Source organism: Pseudochaenichthys georgianus, chromosome 6, assembly GCF_902827115.2.
Source record: "Pseudochaenichthys georgianus chromosome 6, fPseGeo1.2, whole genome shotgun sequence".
NCBI lineage: Eukaryota > Metazoa > Chordata > Actinopteri > Perciformes > Channichthyidae > Pseudochaenichthys > Pseudochaenichthys georgianus.
In genome coordinates this window covers 18920982-18938579 of record NC_047508.1, presented here as the reverse complement: position 1 = coordinate 18938579, position 17598 = coordinate 18920982, and the positions used below count along the sequence as shown (strand labels likewise).

Below are 17598 nucleotides of genomic sequence, written 5' to 3'. Positions count from 1 at the left end.
CACACACACACACACACACACACACACACACACACACACACACACACACACACACACACACACACACACACACACACACACACACACACACACACACACACACACACACACACACATACACACACACACACACACACACACACACACACACACACACACACACACACACACACACACACACACACACACACACACACACACACACACACACACACACACACACACACACACACACACACACACACACACACACACACAGTGTGTCTCTCTCTCTCTCTCTTGCTCTTCAGCTCCCTCCCTCATTCTGGCTCTGTTGCCAAGGCTACCGTACAGCCTCTTGCTGCATATACCTAGACGAAGCTGCCGCCTGTGGATCTCTCTCTCTCTCTCTCTCCTCCTGGATACAAACAAAAGACAAATCCATCAGACTTGTATTCCTCTATTTCTCTTTCACACACATACACACACACATTTTGTCTCTCCTATCTTCACACACGTCCTCTCACTGTCAGTCTGTCTCCCTCTTACATGCAAACACACTCCTTCTCCTCCCAGACAGAGCAGCAGTAAAGGGATTGGCGCGGTTCTGGGTGTTTGGCTCCTGGTCTTTGGCTCAGAGGGAGCAGAGGGAGCAGAGCGGCAGATGGCGATGTGAAAACGGGCTCAGCCAGGTAAGAGGACTTATCCTAACCAGTCTTAAGGCTCTGGGTGAGCGAGTGTTCCAGCCTCTCCTCTGTCTCTCCCTCTGTCTCTCCTTCTTCCCCCTCTGTGGCTGTGCGACATGAGGTGAATACCAATTCCTCAGCAAAAGCCCCCGCGGTTCATATGGCTGCTGCGCTTTCCTGGCTGTGAAAAGGTAGGGATGTGGGATGTATAGCCTCTGTGCCTTTTTTTGTTGTTGTGATTAAAACAGATCATTTGCCAACAGGTTGGCTCTTTGGTGCTATTCTGCGTGCTTCCCTTTCTCATCTTTTATTATTAAAATCTTGATTTCCTCTGTGTTGTATCATGTTTCTGTGACAATGTGGGAGTTACCAGCGAGAGATGCAACAGTCCACCTCCCTGGGTGATTCATTACTAATCCTTCCTGCTCTGCACTGTGTGGTCGCTCTAGCTCACCGTAGCCATGTACGTGATATGAATGAGGTTTTGTCCTAGTATGAATGACTGCCAGAGAATGCCATTCCTGCACTGGTGTTTTGATGCAGTGCAATCATATAACACAACCCTTTGTCACCGGGAAATCCAAATATATCTCCAGCAAACTATAAATCAATTCGTTATGCAGCATTTCAATTATTCAGCTTAGGCTGAGTTGTAAGTATACATGCGTTAATGAATTTTTTCTTTGAAATGCACCTGGAGCTGCTGCAAGAGTGTATGTAAACAACAGAGATTATTGATTGACTGTATCTGTGATTATACAGGAGGCAGCTGCAGGTTTGCGGGATATTTAGTTCTAAGGTCATTGTGAGCTTATGTGTGTATCCATACCAAGATTTTATCCGTGCGAGTGTGTATGACAGAGAAAGGTTGACGAGGCAGGTCTTGGCCCTCGTGACTTTATCTCATGTTACCATCCCATCATCACTTTCAGTAATAGCTTCCTCTTACACCGTCTCCCTGCCACATTCAGCACTTCAACAACACACTCAATACTTCACTGTCGACAGCCTTTTGATTCACCTAGAAACAAGAAAGATGCGGAGATCAGAGATCAGAGATCCTTAACTGGAACTTCGGGGGGAAAGTGAAACACATCCTGAACATTTTTTACCGAACAAATACACTGGCAGATTCTGGAATGTCCATTAAAACGCAAGCCAGCTGTCCTTAAAAGAAACACAAACAACACCAGATTAATTCCCCTTGTCCCTGATTGCAGGGAAAGAGCTTTACACAGCTGTCAGCAGCCGGCCCTGTGGTTCTGCTTGGGTTTACTGTATGGCTCCGTACAGACTCAGCTGGATGTTGGGTGCTCTGAATGGACGCAGATCAATGGAAACACTACACACACACACATACTCTATTTGAAGAATGAGGGGGTGGTCTTTGTAGGACCCAAAGACAGTATACCTTCAGTAGGGAATGAGGCTGAATCAGCTGTCAGGTTATTTTCCATTAATTACATGATTGTACATGTTTATCTTAGAATACCGTGTCAGACTGTTAAATTAGTTTTATATAAGTCAAATGTCTTTGCCTAAATACACTATTGAGTATTGGTATTGTGTGTCACGCTATTATTTTTGAACAACAACTTTCTTTTGTGTTGTGATTGAGCTCCCCAACAATCAACAGGAACATTGTATCACTTTCATAACACATTCTTTAAACCCACAAAACCTTATTTTGCAAGCCAAGTCTCAAAAGATACAAAATATGTTCAATAAAATGTGGAGACATTTTGCAGAAAATAGTAAAAAGTCACGAAAAATATATCTGGACCATGAACACTTTGAGGTTTTGCATCACGAATCCAACACTAAAACTGTGACTTTAGGCGATTTGAGATACATGCTTATCATTGAAGACACCACAGTACTACAGGGATGTTACATACTTTTTTTTAATTAAAGCATTTATTTTTATTTTACTATCTTCCACCTCTGTAAATAAAATGTGTTGTAGCGTTTAGCAGCAAGAATTCCTGGAAGCGAGAAATTATTTGATAAAGTTAACCTTTTAAAAACTTTATTTTAAAGGATTTCATTCTTTATTTGTTTCAGTTTGGTCAAAAGACATTTCTGTATTTGTAAAACCCCTTGTACACCTCTGGTAAATTGTAGCAAACAATTGAAGGAGAAAGCACTCAGCAGCAACAGAGAGCGATGGCAAAACAAAGATATTTGCCTCGAAGAATCAAAGCAAAGAGAGACAAAACATGTTAGACAAACGTGAATGTTGTCAGTGCTCTCCCAGTGCAGATGTGTTTGGTTTTTCATTTTTCATTCAGGGTGTTTGCCAAAGTGTGTGAATGTTACAGTATGTTGGTTGCCACAGTTACCTAAACGCAAACCTCACTGCGTCATTGCCTCAGACAACCTTCACATAAAAAAGATTTGCCTTTCCTCCCATTCATCCCTCCATCACCTCATCCACCTGCCCTCCATTCATTAGAGAAGGAGCTCTCTCAGCTTCTCTTATGAAACCCAAACTGTGTGTGTGTGTGTGTGTGTGTGTGTGTGTGTGTGTGTGTGTGTGTGTGTGTGTGTGTGTGTGTGTGTGTGTGTGTGTGTGTGTGTGTGTGTGTGTGTTGAATAAACGTTGCTATGACTACAGGCCGGGCATGCTGGCGTCATCACTTCAAAAACACCTTTGCAGCAAGCAAAAAGAGATAGAACACACACACACACACACACACACACACACACACACACACACACACACACACACACACACACACACACACACACACACACACACACACACACACACACACACACACACACACACACACACACACACACACACACACACACAGCTCCTGCTACTGGTGTGGTCTCATATTCCGTTGAGCTCACCTCATTCGTTCAACAGGGTCCAGTGGCACTGAAGGAGAGGAGGGGAGATGAGAGAGAGCGGGAGAGGAGAGCAGAGAAGGCTCGACTTCATGCATACTGATTGGACCGGAGCAATCTGAATGTATTTGGGAGGGTGTCTGCTTAGCCCGTCTCGAATCATCCCCGCATCGTAGGATGGGGACGAGAGGGAAAGAGAGGGAAAGATAATATTGATAGTTTACTGTGTCACCTAACATCACCATTCTCGGCTCATAAAAACACAACTCGGTGCTGACGAGTGCTTTATATATATATGTCGCATTTATGTGCTTAAAGTGGGCATATCATGCATATTTTTAGGTTCAATCTTATATGTTTTGGTTCATACTGAATGTTTACATGCTTTAATGTTTAAAAAATAAAACACAAAATCGTTCTCAAACTCTCTTTCTGAATATACTTGTTTCACCCTTGGTCTTAAATGCGCCATTTTAGCACCTGTCTCTTTATACAACCCTCTTGAATAAAAGGCCGGTCTGCTTGGCTCGCAAGCACAATTTCAAAGGTAGTTCACAAGCCATTGGTGGCAATACTCTAATGAGCCTGCATGTGACATAGAAGGGAAAGCCGAATCTGAATGACTTATTTGATCCCGTGTTTTCTGTTTTCCCACAACAAACTGAGGGGGTTGTCTTACAGTATTTCCAAGTTGTTCTGTTGGTATGCTCTCCAGAAACCCAAATCTATGGGTTTTTGCACTGAAAAAGCGTGTTTTTCACATTATGCCTAATTGTATGTCCTGTCACTATCTCTCTTTTTCTCTTTTTTTTAATGTAATGTTTGGCTGTTGGTTGTCTTCTGTCCTTCAGATTTGACTTCCACACAATGGCTGACAACGGCTGGTTGCCACAGGATACAGGATTTAACTTGATCATGTGATCTGACTCCCTCAGTTCCCTGCCATCTATCATAGGTGAGTCATGTGACAGGCTTTACTGGGTTTTTTTATTCCACAAACCAACTGCAGTCATTTTTGTTGTTGGTTGGTTGTCATTGATGAAAAGTTGTTCTAAACTCACTCATGACCAATTTAGCCATCAGCAACACATTCAGTAAAAGTGATATTTGCACAAACACTACACCACCACTCTCACTGGCCCCCGCATTCACACCACGTGGCGGTAATCAGCCAAATGTACAAAACACCTATATTAATGGTTGAAGGACAAAAGAGCAGGGCGGAAAAGGGCTTTGAATACACTGCTGACTGATACAGTGTGTGTGTGTGTGTGTGTGTGTGTTGTCAGTGGATGATAATGCTCAGGACGGATGAGAGCCACTCTGTTGCTAAGGCAACGGACAGGGCTGTAAACACACTACCCCTGACTCATCTCTCCACAATAGAGCCTCTCTCACACACACACACACACACACACACACACACACACCACACACACACACACACACACACACACACATACACACACACACACACACACACACACACACACACACACACACACACACACACACACACACACACACACACACACACACACACACACACACACACACACACACACACACACACACACACACACACACACACACACACACACACACACACACACTAGAGTCCAATCTGAGGGAGACAAGAGGATCCGGAGATGAGAGCCACTCCAAGCTGCTTAGCTGTATAGGACTGTGGAATAAACACAACTCTTTCTGTCATATACACGCTCATTTAAAAACACACAACCTGACAAACACAGCTGGCACAAAATTGAACTAGAAATCAATATGTAGTTTTGTTTAATTTACTTCTGTGTCCTTGTGTTATAAGCAAAGCCACAAAGACTAAAAACATTATAGAAAGTGTGTTTGCCTAAGACATTTGAATTGTCACGTTAACAGAAATAACTTTATTTTGTGAAATTGTCCACGTGTTCAATTTAGTTTCACGCAGGGTGTAATATGGTCTACCACCATATGAAGGTCTTCAAAACAGTGTAAAACCATAAAGCAACACTACCCACATTGGCCTTTTTGTGTTATAAGGTGTTAAAGCAGCAACTAAAGCAAACACCGTTTTTCATTTGAACAGTGTTTTGGACATTCTCACACGCCGTCTCTCAGTATCATTCTGTACATGGCAAAACTCACAATAAAAACCCAGAAACAGAGTCAGAATCCAGCTGAAAAAGCCTTATGCTCACCAAGGAATGACATATCAAATAACGTTATTCAACAGGAGGATCATGACCCGCCGGCTGAGCAGCTCCACCCGTTCCCACACTGAGGACTCCATCTTCCTGAGGCCTGAAGAGGACCCTGTCTGGCTGGATGAGCCCACTAAGACTGATAAAAAAGGCCATGGGGCCCGTAAAAAAGACGGGCTGAAAGACTGCAAAGATGGACTCGCAGGGGACCAAAGCCCTGAGGCAGAGGAAGTGTTTATGGACAAGGTGTACGCGGTGGTGATTGAGATCCACTTCTGGGCTGCACTGTTTGCCGTCTCCCAGGTCACGGTATGTGAGTAAAGTAAAAGTGCATAAAATCAAATCGAAAACATTTCTTATTTAGTTTTTACTTAAATGTCTTATTCAAAATAGGTTACGGTTGAGCCTTCCTGTAATAACTTTGGTTTTCAGGATAGACCAGTATGAAAAATCCAGTAACATCATTAGCAATGCATACCACCCTATAGAAAAATGTATACTCTCTCGACTTGACCCTTATTTTTTCACATAGATGTTCTTATCACATGCTTATCACTTCGTCACATTCTCTAAAGTGTAGTGCCAGTGCGCTTACTTTATCTGAAAGAAAGGGCCGGAACAACATTACCAAAGGCCAAAAAAAAAGAGCCTTGTGAACGTGAACTTGATTATGACACCAGACCGCATGTGGTCTCTATACATATTTGTAAGCCTGTGTAATAGGCCATCTTCCTTTTTTCTCAGTTTCTCTTTTCGCCTGAGAGCAGCCACAATGTGCCTGATTACCAGTGCATGAATGACTGAAGAGTTCACAGTGACAATCTCCCTTCCCTCCCTCCCTCCCTCTCTCCTCCCAGGGGTACTGGGTGTTTTTTGTGATGAAAGGAAACGGACCTCTCTATTCCATTTACAAAGCCCTGCATGTCCTCGACTTCTACCTTGGTTTCATCATACCCTGCCACCCGATTTTGGGAATGGATGTAAGTGTCATTACAGGATATGACCTCTAGAGCTGATTGTTTTGGAAAGAAACTTTAAAAAGTCATAATATATTGAATATAGTATTTTCTCCCTCTCTCTCTCTGTACTGCCTAGTCCATGGTGTTGATGGGGGAGGTGGTAAACACCAAAGAGCACAACTGGATTGTCAATGGAACTGCAGGCATCGGCGTGGCCATCTGTGTCATAATGGTAAAAACTAAACAATGGAGTGACCATCAAAAAACATCAAAACATTTGCAATTTCTCCATGTTTGTTGGGTTTAGGTGGATGTTCAATCATAGTATTTTACCATTAAGTAACGAGACAGTCTTTGAAAGAAACTAGATTTAGACTATATGCTTAAGTTATCATTATTCAAATTGGCTAGTTACTTAAAAATGGTGTATTGGCTTACCTTTCTCCCACTTACCTCTCCCCAGGTCATTCACATGGTGCGTAAATGGCGTTATGGCACTGGCTTGGTGTCGTTTGGAACAGTTTCGCGGGACATTGGTGACCGGCGTCAGTCTGTGAGCCGCCAGCCTTCCTTCACCCTGTCAGAGTGGACGGACGCTCAGGAGGACCTGATGGACATGGAGACCGAGCCTCAGACGCCGGTCTTTGAAATGGGCTCTGACAACAGGATGGAGGGAGATGCCGCCACCCTCCTTGTCACCCCAGTGGGGCTTCAGGAGAGGCAAGTGATGACTGCAGAGTCCTGGGGAGAACTTTTGTAAATAAGATGACAAGAGTGACAAGGGCTGGGTATATTTTTAAAGAATAACAATACCAGTAAAAGTGACACTGAAACAATAATGTGTTCTTTCTACTTCATTAGAGTCCCTGTGGTTCCTAAATATGATAAAGTTAACTCGGAATCTTATTTTACCACAGGAAAGATGAGTTATGAAGCCAAGTAACCATCCTAGAAAAAGGCACTGGTATCAGGAAGCGATTGGACTTACAGACCCTTCGTGGCTAAGGGTTTCTCCATGGTGTAGAAAGTGTTTTATTATAAAACACTTATTTTCAGTTCTTCCTGAATACTTTAATATCTTTATGCATACTTTTTTTTATCAGACACTGTAACCATAGAGAATCACAATACTCTTGAACGTTGTGCGTTTCCGTGAAAAACATCCCGATTGACTTTACCACACCACAGACTGTAAAGGTTGTAGCTGCTGCGGTAGTTGGCAATAACGAAACACTTGCGGTGAATTCATGCAAGCAAAACTATACTTTGTTTACTATATTCTGTTTGTATTTGTGCTGAATTCAGTTTGTCATTAAAATCCTTATTGCTCATAGAAGATGGGTAAACTCATAGAGTACATTTATATGTATTTGTGTGATTCAACATATTTCACACAGGAGAGGCTCCAACGTTTCCCTGACCTTGGACATGTGTTCCCCGGGCTGCACTGAGCCCTACGGCTATGGAGGCCAGCTCTCCCCCAGAGACCAGACGGCCAAGGAGTACCTCCGGCAGGGAACAAACAGTCTGACTCCTGCCATGCTACACGAACGGGCCATAGATGACCAGAGCCTGCAGGCAGAGTTCTATGTGAGCGCAGCAGCAACAGTACCCACCTACACGTCTTCAGATTAACAGGGATGAACAGGGATGAACAGAGACTCACCGGAAAAGACGTGTACATACTGACACACACACAGGCACAAATGCACACACCCACACACACCAAGCGGAGCTCTGTACACACCCGTAAGCTTTTCCACTGTCTGTTGGTGGGCGAAGGAAGGATAGATACAGGCATATTTGCATACAAAAACCCATAGAGGATTTCAGTGTCTGCTGGAAGATGTGTTTTCAAGACAACACACAGGTTGTCCTTAGAATATTAATCAGGTACAACTAAAAAGCAGCCGTTTATATTGATGGGAAATGGATGACTTATGTATAACATTCATCACTAAGTCACGTAATGACTTAGTGATGAATTTTACTTTCTTACTGTTTTGTTGCCTTGTAGAAGGCATGGTTAGGATTTCCCCTCTGTTTCTGCAAAGACTGATTGTTATTGCTCCCATTGTTGTGTGTTCATTGGCAGGAAACTCCCATGAACTTCGTGGACCCTAAAGAGTACAACTATCCAGGGCTGGTGAGAAAGAACCGCTACAAAACCATCTTACCCAGTGAGTAGGGCAGCACCACTAAGGAGGTTTTCACGTCAGGGACTGATGCGAGTACACTTGACTCCCATGTCCAGTTTGTTAATGTGTGTGTGAACGGTGTGAACACTGCAAAGCTTACACTTGAAAAGGCGGTCTCGAGTACGGTTTGTGTGTACTCGGGTAGGGTTTGTATCAGGTGTGAAAACCAACCGTACCAAAGAAGCAGAAGTGGACAGCTATTAAACATGAGTTGTAGTTTTTTTGCTCACCATCAGCCCAACAGATTGCCTATACTGTATACTTGTACAGTGTAACACACACATTATGCACGATCGCTGTGGCAGTGCAATGTCAAACCCACTTAATTTAAACTCAACAACATCTAAATATACCTATTGTCTTTTTAGGTCAATCCTTTTCCAACCATCACCATCTCTGGTTTGGTCATTAACAGAGTTAGTGAACATATTCTACCTCTGAACAAAGAAGATCACCCCTCCCTGCCTTAGTTTTGGCACACTTTACGACAAGTTAACAAAAACCTTTACAAATGTTGATAAAGACTCAAATACTCTTAACATCAGTATTACCGATGCTAGAGCTGAGCGGTGGGAGAGTGGAAAAGGTGTCTTAGAAGGACAGGGTATGAATCAATCTTAACTTTAAATAAATCACTGTATCATGTATCACTTTAATTATTTTTGAATCAATTCATCATCAGATCAGAAATGTTGTAAAAGATCTATCCCTCCCTATGCACCACATACTCAAATTGACACACAGTAGACAAACAAAACAAGTAAAAAGACACAAACCAAACCAAAACTGAGCAGTAAGATGTTGTACAATGAATTAGTATTTAAAGATTATTTCTCATCGTCGTTTGCTGTCACCTCTTTGAATTACAACCCATGCGTATCTCTTTTTCACGACAATCTTACACTGTCCACCTGCAGACACGCACAGCAGAGTGATCTTGAAGTCACAGGATGAAGACGATTTTCTCTCTACTTACATCAACGCTAATTATCTCAAAGTAAGTGCAAATGTGTGAATTTGTGGGCAAAATAGTTCCAAAGCAAAGTTCTGTGCAGTCACTGTTACCAGAATGTTTATGTTGTTGTGCGTCTGTGTGCAGGGTTATGGGGATGAAGATGACGAGTGTTCATACATTGCGACCCAGGGTCCCACCGTGAACACAGTGGGGGACTTCTGGAGGATGGTGTGGCAGGAGAGATGCCCGATCATAGTGATGATTACCAACCTGGAGGAGAAAAACGAGGTCAGTGCAAAGCGATGATGACGATGATGAATTGATGATCCCCTAATTAATTAATTGACAGATAAGTTAGTAATGAGTTGGTGAAAACACGAGTGTCCATTCGTGTCTTGTAGAAATGCGCTGAGTACTGGCCTGAGGACACTGTGACCCATGAGGGCATTGAGATCACCGTTGTCACGGTAACCCAGGAGGATGACTACAGTCTGAGGGTGTTTACTTTGAAGGTAAGACAGGAAGACAGGTAATATGTTCCACAAAAAGGTTGAATAGGGTATGGTGTACAAGATAGCTAGAAAACAATTGAAGGGTCAGTTTAACCCTCTAGGGTCAAAGCCCTTTTTTCGAATGTTTGGGTCGCCTTGGCTTTTAAAAAAAAAAAGCTTTTAAAACATGAACCCTGTGTGGAACAAACAAGTAATATGCATGTTTTTTTCATGCAGCGCTAAGCTATCAGCATATGTAGGCTGCAGGGATGTCACATGGAAGCAGATAACGAGACAATAAGTACTTACAAATAAAAAAACAAGACGAAAATGTTATCACTTATATTAAAATGTATTTAAAACCGACAGTGTTTTAAGTCAACAAGACTTTTGACATCAGAATATAGTTATTCTAAGTCTTAAAAAATGTAATATTTCAAAGTACAAAATCAATATGTATCTACAATATTTACAAAAAGGTCTTGGCGTTATTATATCAACAATATGAGTTATGCCATTCCTCAAAGCAGTTTCTGTCAGGTGCAAGACAGAGGGCCACACCACACCGTCTACACCTCCAGGGGGGGCACTGGCTGGCCGGCATGGTTTGCCTACAGAAAAAAGAAAAGTGCTGATCACATTGGAAATGGGAATAATACGTCACACATCCATCAGTGTCGTGGAAATATGACTGTTTTATACAGTAAGGACAATAATATATATATTTTTTCCATCTATATGTTCTATCTATTTTCGCTGCAGTTATTATTGTCCTTACTGTATAAAAAGGGCGTATTTTCAAGACACTAATGGCTGTGACATATTATTCCCTCACGCATGTCCACTGTGATCAGCGGACTCCATGCAATGCTTCATGGGAAGCAAAATTAGATCTATAATCTTTATCTAACTAGTAAAACATCTACATCTACTTCCATCATGGATATGTGTTCATAAAATGTGTCCATTGTTTGTTTATACCACATGTGTCAAATTCAAGGCCCGGGGGCCAAATCAGGCCCTTGGTGGATTTAATTTCGGCCCGCAGGATCATTTCGAATTACTATTAGATCTGGCTCGCCGGTATATTGCACACACAAGTTCACTCCATCCTGAGGATTTCCTCAGCTCAGAGCCTGACCCCAAACATTGATGAACTTGCACCCAAGATGAGATGCCAAGTGTCTGGCATCTCAGACACTTGGCATCCTAACCCCTGGTTTATACGCTTCTTGGAATCTCTAAAAAAAACATTGTTTTTCTAGAATAGATTCCAAATCGCCTGAAAATGGTACAAGCAGCGTAGACCTCAGAGGGTTAAACCAATTACAAAAATACTGTTGTAGCATTCATCTCAAGTGGTATCTATTAGGTTTCTTTTTTCATTTAAAATAGGTGGTTGTTATTCTATGAATTGTGCTAAGCGTATTGTTTAAAAGTTTTAAAAACCTAACTAGGACTCTATACAGCCTACATGCTAGCAGTGACTATGCTAACATGCAGATGTTTAGCAGGTATGTTACCATATGCATCATCTATTCTAGTATGCTAGTAAGCAATTAACACAAAGTACAGATGGGACTAATTCAAAGTTCATTAGTTTGTGTAAGAGGAAAAGTTCAAGGATCACTAAGATTCATCCTGAGGGGAACATGAATGTCTTTGGGCTCCCCACCTCATGGCAATCCATCCAATAGTTATCAAAATGTAAACTTCATTGTCACTCTGGAGGAAAAGGATAGAGGATGACCAAAGGCATTATGATTCATCATCTATGCGTCAGGCGCTAGCCTCGTCCATTGTGTGCCGTCAATCGAGCCTTGATTTTTCCTGGGAGATCTCGAGCCAGAGTCAGATAGATTTGCTTAGTGACAGAAAGGCTCATAGGTGATCTAAATGCCGATGGTGTCATTATTCTACAGCTATTACATTGTCCAACTTTCATAATGATAAGTTAAAGCAAATAGGTGGTCACTTGAATATAAGAACGTAGTATAGGAATATAAAGTTAAGTCGTGAAGAGCCTTTTAATCTTGATCTTCTCAAACAGACTAATCACACGTTTGTTGGGCAGTGGTTTAGCCAAATGGTAGCTATACTATTCAGTTCATTTTCTCATGGTTTGTATTGAGTTTGGGGTCATGGTGCCATTAGCACTTAGCAAGCCAAACATGCTAATTCAGTAAATGGAACCTAATGTTGATTACCAAGCACCAGGGGATCATTATATATATATATATATATTTAAAAGCCTGATGTTTTTGTTGTTTATCTGATTAATGATTACTGTCGAAATTACCCTCTGGGAATAGAGACCCCTGATGGTTTTGATTATGTTACAGTATAGGAAAGGGATGGACTATGTAAGCTCTTTTTTTATAACCCTCGCTCTTTTTTTGCGGTCATGTTCTGCGTTCATTGTTGTCGTAGCAACTAACACCAAGGTAACAATTTGGGTATGCATGCAAATAAAATGGCTGATCAGAAATCAGTCTCAGCGTGTCTGTCTCATGTACGTGTGTGCGCTACATAATCACATTTGTATTTTAATGCCTGAATGCCAGTCTGTGTGTGTGTGTCTATGTTAATGTATGTGTGTTTGCCAGTGTGAGGGGGAAGAGCGCAGTCTGCAGCAGTACTGGTACACCTCGTGGCCTGATCAGAAGACTCCAGACAAGGCTCCACCTCTTCTGGAACTGGTGCAGGAAGTGGAAAGGGCTCGAGAGGAAGCCCCGCCCTCCAGTGGCCCTATAATTGTCCACTGCAGGTACAAAAGCTTATTTATGATATAGGGACAACTAAGGGTGATACGTTTGTCAAAAAGTAAAACAATGTTTAATATAGGCTATACATGCAAAGGGGAAACTGCTCAGTTTCATATCAGAGGGAACACTTGTTACTGCTGCCCTTTGGCATCAAATTAATAGGATCATTGCTAATCAATACAGCAATCCATTTTCTCCTGCGTCCCTGTACCCGTCCAACTTGTTGCCCTTAGTGCTGGAATTGGACGAACTGGCTGCTTCATCGCCACCTCCATCCTGTGCAAGCAGCTGAGGACTGAGGGTTCGGTGGACATCCTGAGAACCACCTGCCAGCTCCGTCTGGACAGGTGAGATTTGCTTATCCGTTATCCATGCTCATGTCTATCTTTAGTTCTTGGCATTAAATCGTTTTGTTTATGGAAAAAGAGCCTTGTTGACGTAGATCCACCTGTTCTGGATTCAAATCACTGGGAGCTAAAGATGGATTGGTTTAATCCAAAATAGAACTGCTGTGAACATCTTAATATGCATACTATTAACCAGTGTGTTATGGCACTTAAAGATATTATATGTAACATTTGACATTATTGTCTACGTACAATTTACCATATGTTTCCAACAATATATAAACCTAGAATTACATCATCAAGGTAACCTTCCACGTCCATTTCGTTTGGTCACAAGTATTGGTGATTATTTTTGCCAGAAAATGGCATTTTATCCAGTTTGAAGCCGCATTTTTATGAACCAATTTAAATGTTGGTCCTTTAAAATTAAATATTTAACCTGGAAAAAAGTTTTTAGTTAGTTAATAGATAAACAAGCTGAGCAGCGTTGGAGAAGCTCTGATTTTTTTTATGTGAAACTGCTTTAAATTGTTTTACCTGTGTTAATAACCTAGTCTGTTTGTTTTGGAGAGTAGAAGACTCTCACTCCCAGGATCCCACACTCCTTCACAAAGTCATTAATCTCTGTCTTTGTTTATCGAATTGATTGAGAGACCCCTAGTGGCCGTATTGATACTCGGCTGATAAAAATAAAAGGCAATTCCTGAATCTTTTTGTTGAGATGGCCAAGATTGTAAGATTGTCAGCGAATCAGTAATGCCTGTACACACAGATACAAATCTGTCATTTTGATGATAATGTTGATATTTCACTGTATAAATAAAAATTTTTATTGGACGACACAATTCTTTGCACAAATTCACTGCAAAGCATTGAGTAGTTATTGAGATATTTCTGTCTGGAACAAAGTGATAGACTGACTGACTGACCTTTGTGTTTCTTTCTGTGTATGTTTTCTCAGGGGTGGGATGATCCAGACGGGCGAGCAGTACCAGTTTGTGCATCACGTCCTCAGCCTGTACGAGAAGCAGCAGTCTCACACCGCTGAGGAGTAGAGTGAGCGTACAGCAACACCCAGACCGAGACACACCACTGTACACTGTACCGCCTCTGGTGGTACGCACCACTGTACCTAGCATCATCTCAATCTCATCCTTTTATCTCTTCTCTTTTAATCTCTTCACCCAATACAGGCCCGCTCAGACAGGACTGAATGGCTCACATGAAATCTGTGCTTACTCTATGTCTTGGAGCAGAACAAACAAAGGGAGGTGGAATTGGAAATAGCCCCCCCGAAAATCCTGTTCACACAAAATAATCCAAGCCCGCACTTCTGACATAATGTCAATCCTGCTGAGATTTTATTATCACGTAACTGTTAATAAGTCTCAGTCATCATGGCCTCTTTTAGTAATTAGGCTCCCTCAGATACTGTCAGTTATAACATATTGAACTGGACCTAAAGTATAATCAGTCTCTTAAAGTTGGTTTCAATAAAAAGGGTACTCTAAGTGCCAGCATAATTCAAATCTACAGAAATGATCATGCCAGTCTAATAACAAACACTATAAGATATCATTTAACCAGCATCCTTTTTCATTGACCATCACTGAGCCTCAATGTTAATTAAAAAATCATTACAGAAGGCCTGTTTCAACTGCTGATTCATACAGGAGCCACCTCATTTTCAGGTTGCATGGTGTTAAGTGTTCATTAAAGGCATGTGCAATGTTATGGAACATAGGAATGTATAACAATTAGGTTTTTAATGAACTAATTAGGATTTCTACAGTATTACAGTTTTATCATGCTGCCCGTGCAGTCCTCATGGCCCATGATGTTTACAGCAAACAACTCCTACATTAAGGCCTCATAGACGTACACTCAGAGGCATCACAGAGCCAGGGACACTGAGGGGACAGTGGCTTGAAATAGAATCAGACAGTAAGAAGAATCAATGCACAGCCTAATCAAAGCTCTGGAGAATCTGGCATGTAGACGAGGGAAAGTGTAATGCAGAGTAAAGCAAAAATGTTGAGACAAAAAAAAAGCTACATAAATTGATGAACGGTGGTCCCCTACACCTAATCCTCTTGTAAATGTCCCATTACTCTCATGATCGGCCTCAGAGTTCCATGATCTGTGATGCCTCTGCTTTCAACAGTAACTTGAACACATCTGTGAAGTAAGACGCCCATGATTGTTGTAAAGACAGGCCAGGCCTAATCTGTATGAAGCACAATAGACCAACTAAGGTTGTCTCTGATGTTCAGCTGTAAAAGTTCCTTTTTTTTCTCCATATTGTGTTTTGATTGTGTTGAGTTTAATGGATTGCATGTGCTGTATGGGACTCCATAGGTCCACAATCAAAGCGACGTGATTGGTTGTCCTGCTTTTTGTTGTGTAAAAGGGTTCAAGCCTATTATATTGCTTGCTCTCGGCCAATGCTTTTGATACAGTTTGCTTTTGTGAAACCAACCAGAGATATTTTTAGAACATTTTGATACAATCCTTTCGAGTAGATGCCTTGTGTATATTTCCGTTTACACCATGATGGAATGTAGCTCATACTGTGGATCAAACCATCGGTTTATATTGCAAGATTTGACAGAACAAAATGTGACAACTACCTAAGTTACCTTACAGTACAGAAAATAAGTAGATTATGTTCGGTCTTCAGTATTATTACTTTATGCCTTTAGGCTTTGCTTTAATATGCTTTGCTTTCTGTCTATGTTTTTATCTTTTTTTCTTGGAGAATTTTACCTCAGACTGAGCTTTTACCCAGTCTCCAATCGATTCCATCTGTGACTGTAGGCCACTCTCAGTTGACAACACGAGAAATAATTGCTATGTGTAAGGCAGCTAAAACAGTGAAGACAGTTTTCTATGTAACAAACATCACAATCAATCAACTTCTATCTTGACGTAATGCATCAGATCAACAGTCAGGAACATTATCAGAGGATGGAGTTAATTGTGCGGGCTCGGACCAATTTATAAACATCAAATCAACTAGCCAATTAAACTGCCAAAATGACCTTTTACAGGAAAATACGACTGGGACTGATAAGAAAAGCTACAATCTGCTGTCAGACTTTTGACATATTCCTCTGATAATGTTCAGTGTACTCAAATGACAAGCTTTTATTTTGAGTGCTTGTTTGCAATGCTTACATGGTCCTCTGATGATCAAAAATGGGCATGACGAAATAGCCGAACAGTCAGACATACAACCAACCAGCAATCAGTATTCCTCTCTCCTGCTACAGTATGGCTTTAAGTTGTGAGTTTTTGCATCCAAATAAAGGTAGATTTTCATGAATCTGTGTTGCTGTTTCTCTTAATCTCAATCACACAAACACAAGTCCATTTAAACCATAGCACCAAGCTATTTACTATGGTTCTAAATAAACAAATATTAAACTTGTAATAAGATTGTTTGTTGCACAAAGCTATGTTGGCTTTGTGTCGAGCTGAGAAATGTGACACATTTGCCTGCAGAAATATTCTCCCTTGCATCACAAAGTGCAGTTAAATATTCCTACCACTAGGTGTCAGTGTATGCAATATGAATACACAAACTCCAGTAGATTTTACACCCTGCATTTGTCTGCTCATTCGGCAACACATGGCTGGCAGAACAACAGAACAAAGGCTTTCAATCAAACAAAAGACAATTTATGATACTGAATTCCAACACCCAGCACCCGCTTATTACAACTGCCTTACTCAATGGTTAGTACCAATGTGACACTGCAGATAAACCTATTTACATTTGTGTAAACAGAGACTAAAAAGGAATAGACCTTTGCAAAAATATTATTGATCTAGTTCTCTTAAAGCCCCCCTTACTTTCCTGTTATTTTGTATGTTGGAAATGAATTTTTTTTAGTATAGAGACATTTGTGACATCATGTAAATCCCTACATAACATCACCCAATTGTCATATATGGAGAGCTCTAATCAGCACCTGTGTGGGTGTGCAGAGCCTTTAAAATCAACATTTTAAATGTTTAATTGTAAAATACATGTGCGAACCGCAAACGTTGGATGAACATACTGCAACATTTCTATAAAACAATTATTTGAATTTGCTTGAGAAAACAGCTTATTGTGATGATGTTCGTTTTTTTCATAATGGTTCATTGCTATGGCAG

The 17598-nt window shown here is 41.2% G+C and overlaps 1 protein-coding gene across 2 annotated transcripts; it reads left to right on the top strand.

Moving 5' to 3' along the window:
• Window positions 1-330: 330 nt before the first annotated feature.
• ptpn5 (protein tyrosine phosphatase non-receptor type 5) lies at window positions 331-16762 on the top strand. Of its 2 annotated transcripts, none has more exons than XM_034084259.1 (14): window positions 331-671; window positions 4373-4476; window positions 5755-6031; window positions 6580-6702; window positions 6818-6913; window positions 7145-7401; window positions 8079-8271; window positions 8777-8861; window positions 9797-9876; window positions 9979-10122; window positions 10236-10346; window positions 12932-13092; window positions 13324-13437; window positions 14399-16762. In XM_034084259.1, exons 3-14 carry the CDS (start codon window positions 5762-5764, stop codon window positions 14490-14492), a joined length of 1728 nt encoding a protein of 575 aa, XP_033940150.1. In that variant the 5' UTR covers window positions 331-671; window positions 4373-4476; window positions 5755-5761; the 3' UTR covers window positions 14493-16762. The 2 variants fall into 2 exon arrangements, with proteins under 2 accessions (XP_033940150.1, XP_033940151.1); XM_034084260.2 differs by lacking the exon at window positions 331-671 and adding an exon at window positions 729-856.
• Window positions 16763-17598: the final 836 nt, after the last annotated feature.

Coding starts and splice junctions, on each gene's coding strand:
- ptpn5 (XM_034084259.1), top strand. CDS start 5,762: ATGACCCGCCGGCTGAGCAGCTCCACCCGTTCCCACACTGAGGACTCC. Junction 8,862..9,796: donor CTACAAAACCATCTTACCCA/GTGAGTAGGGCA, acceptor GTCCACCTGCAG/ACACGCACAGCAGAGTGATC. Junction 10,347..12,931: donor TGAGGGTGTTTACTTTGAAG/GTAAGACAGGAA, acceptor TGTGTTTGCCAG/TGTGAGGGGGAAGAGCGCAG.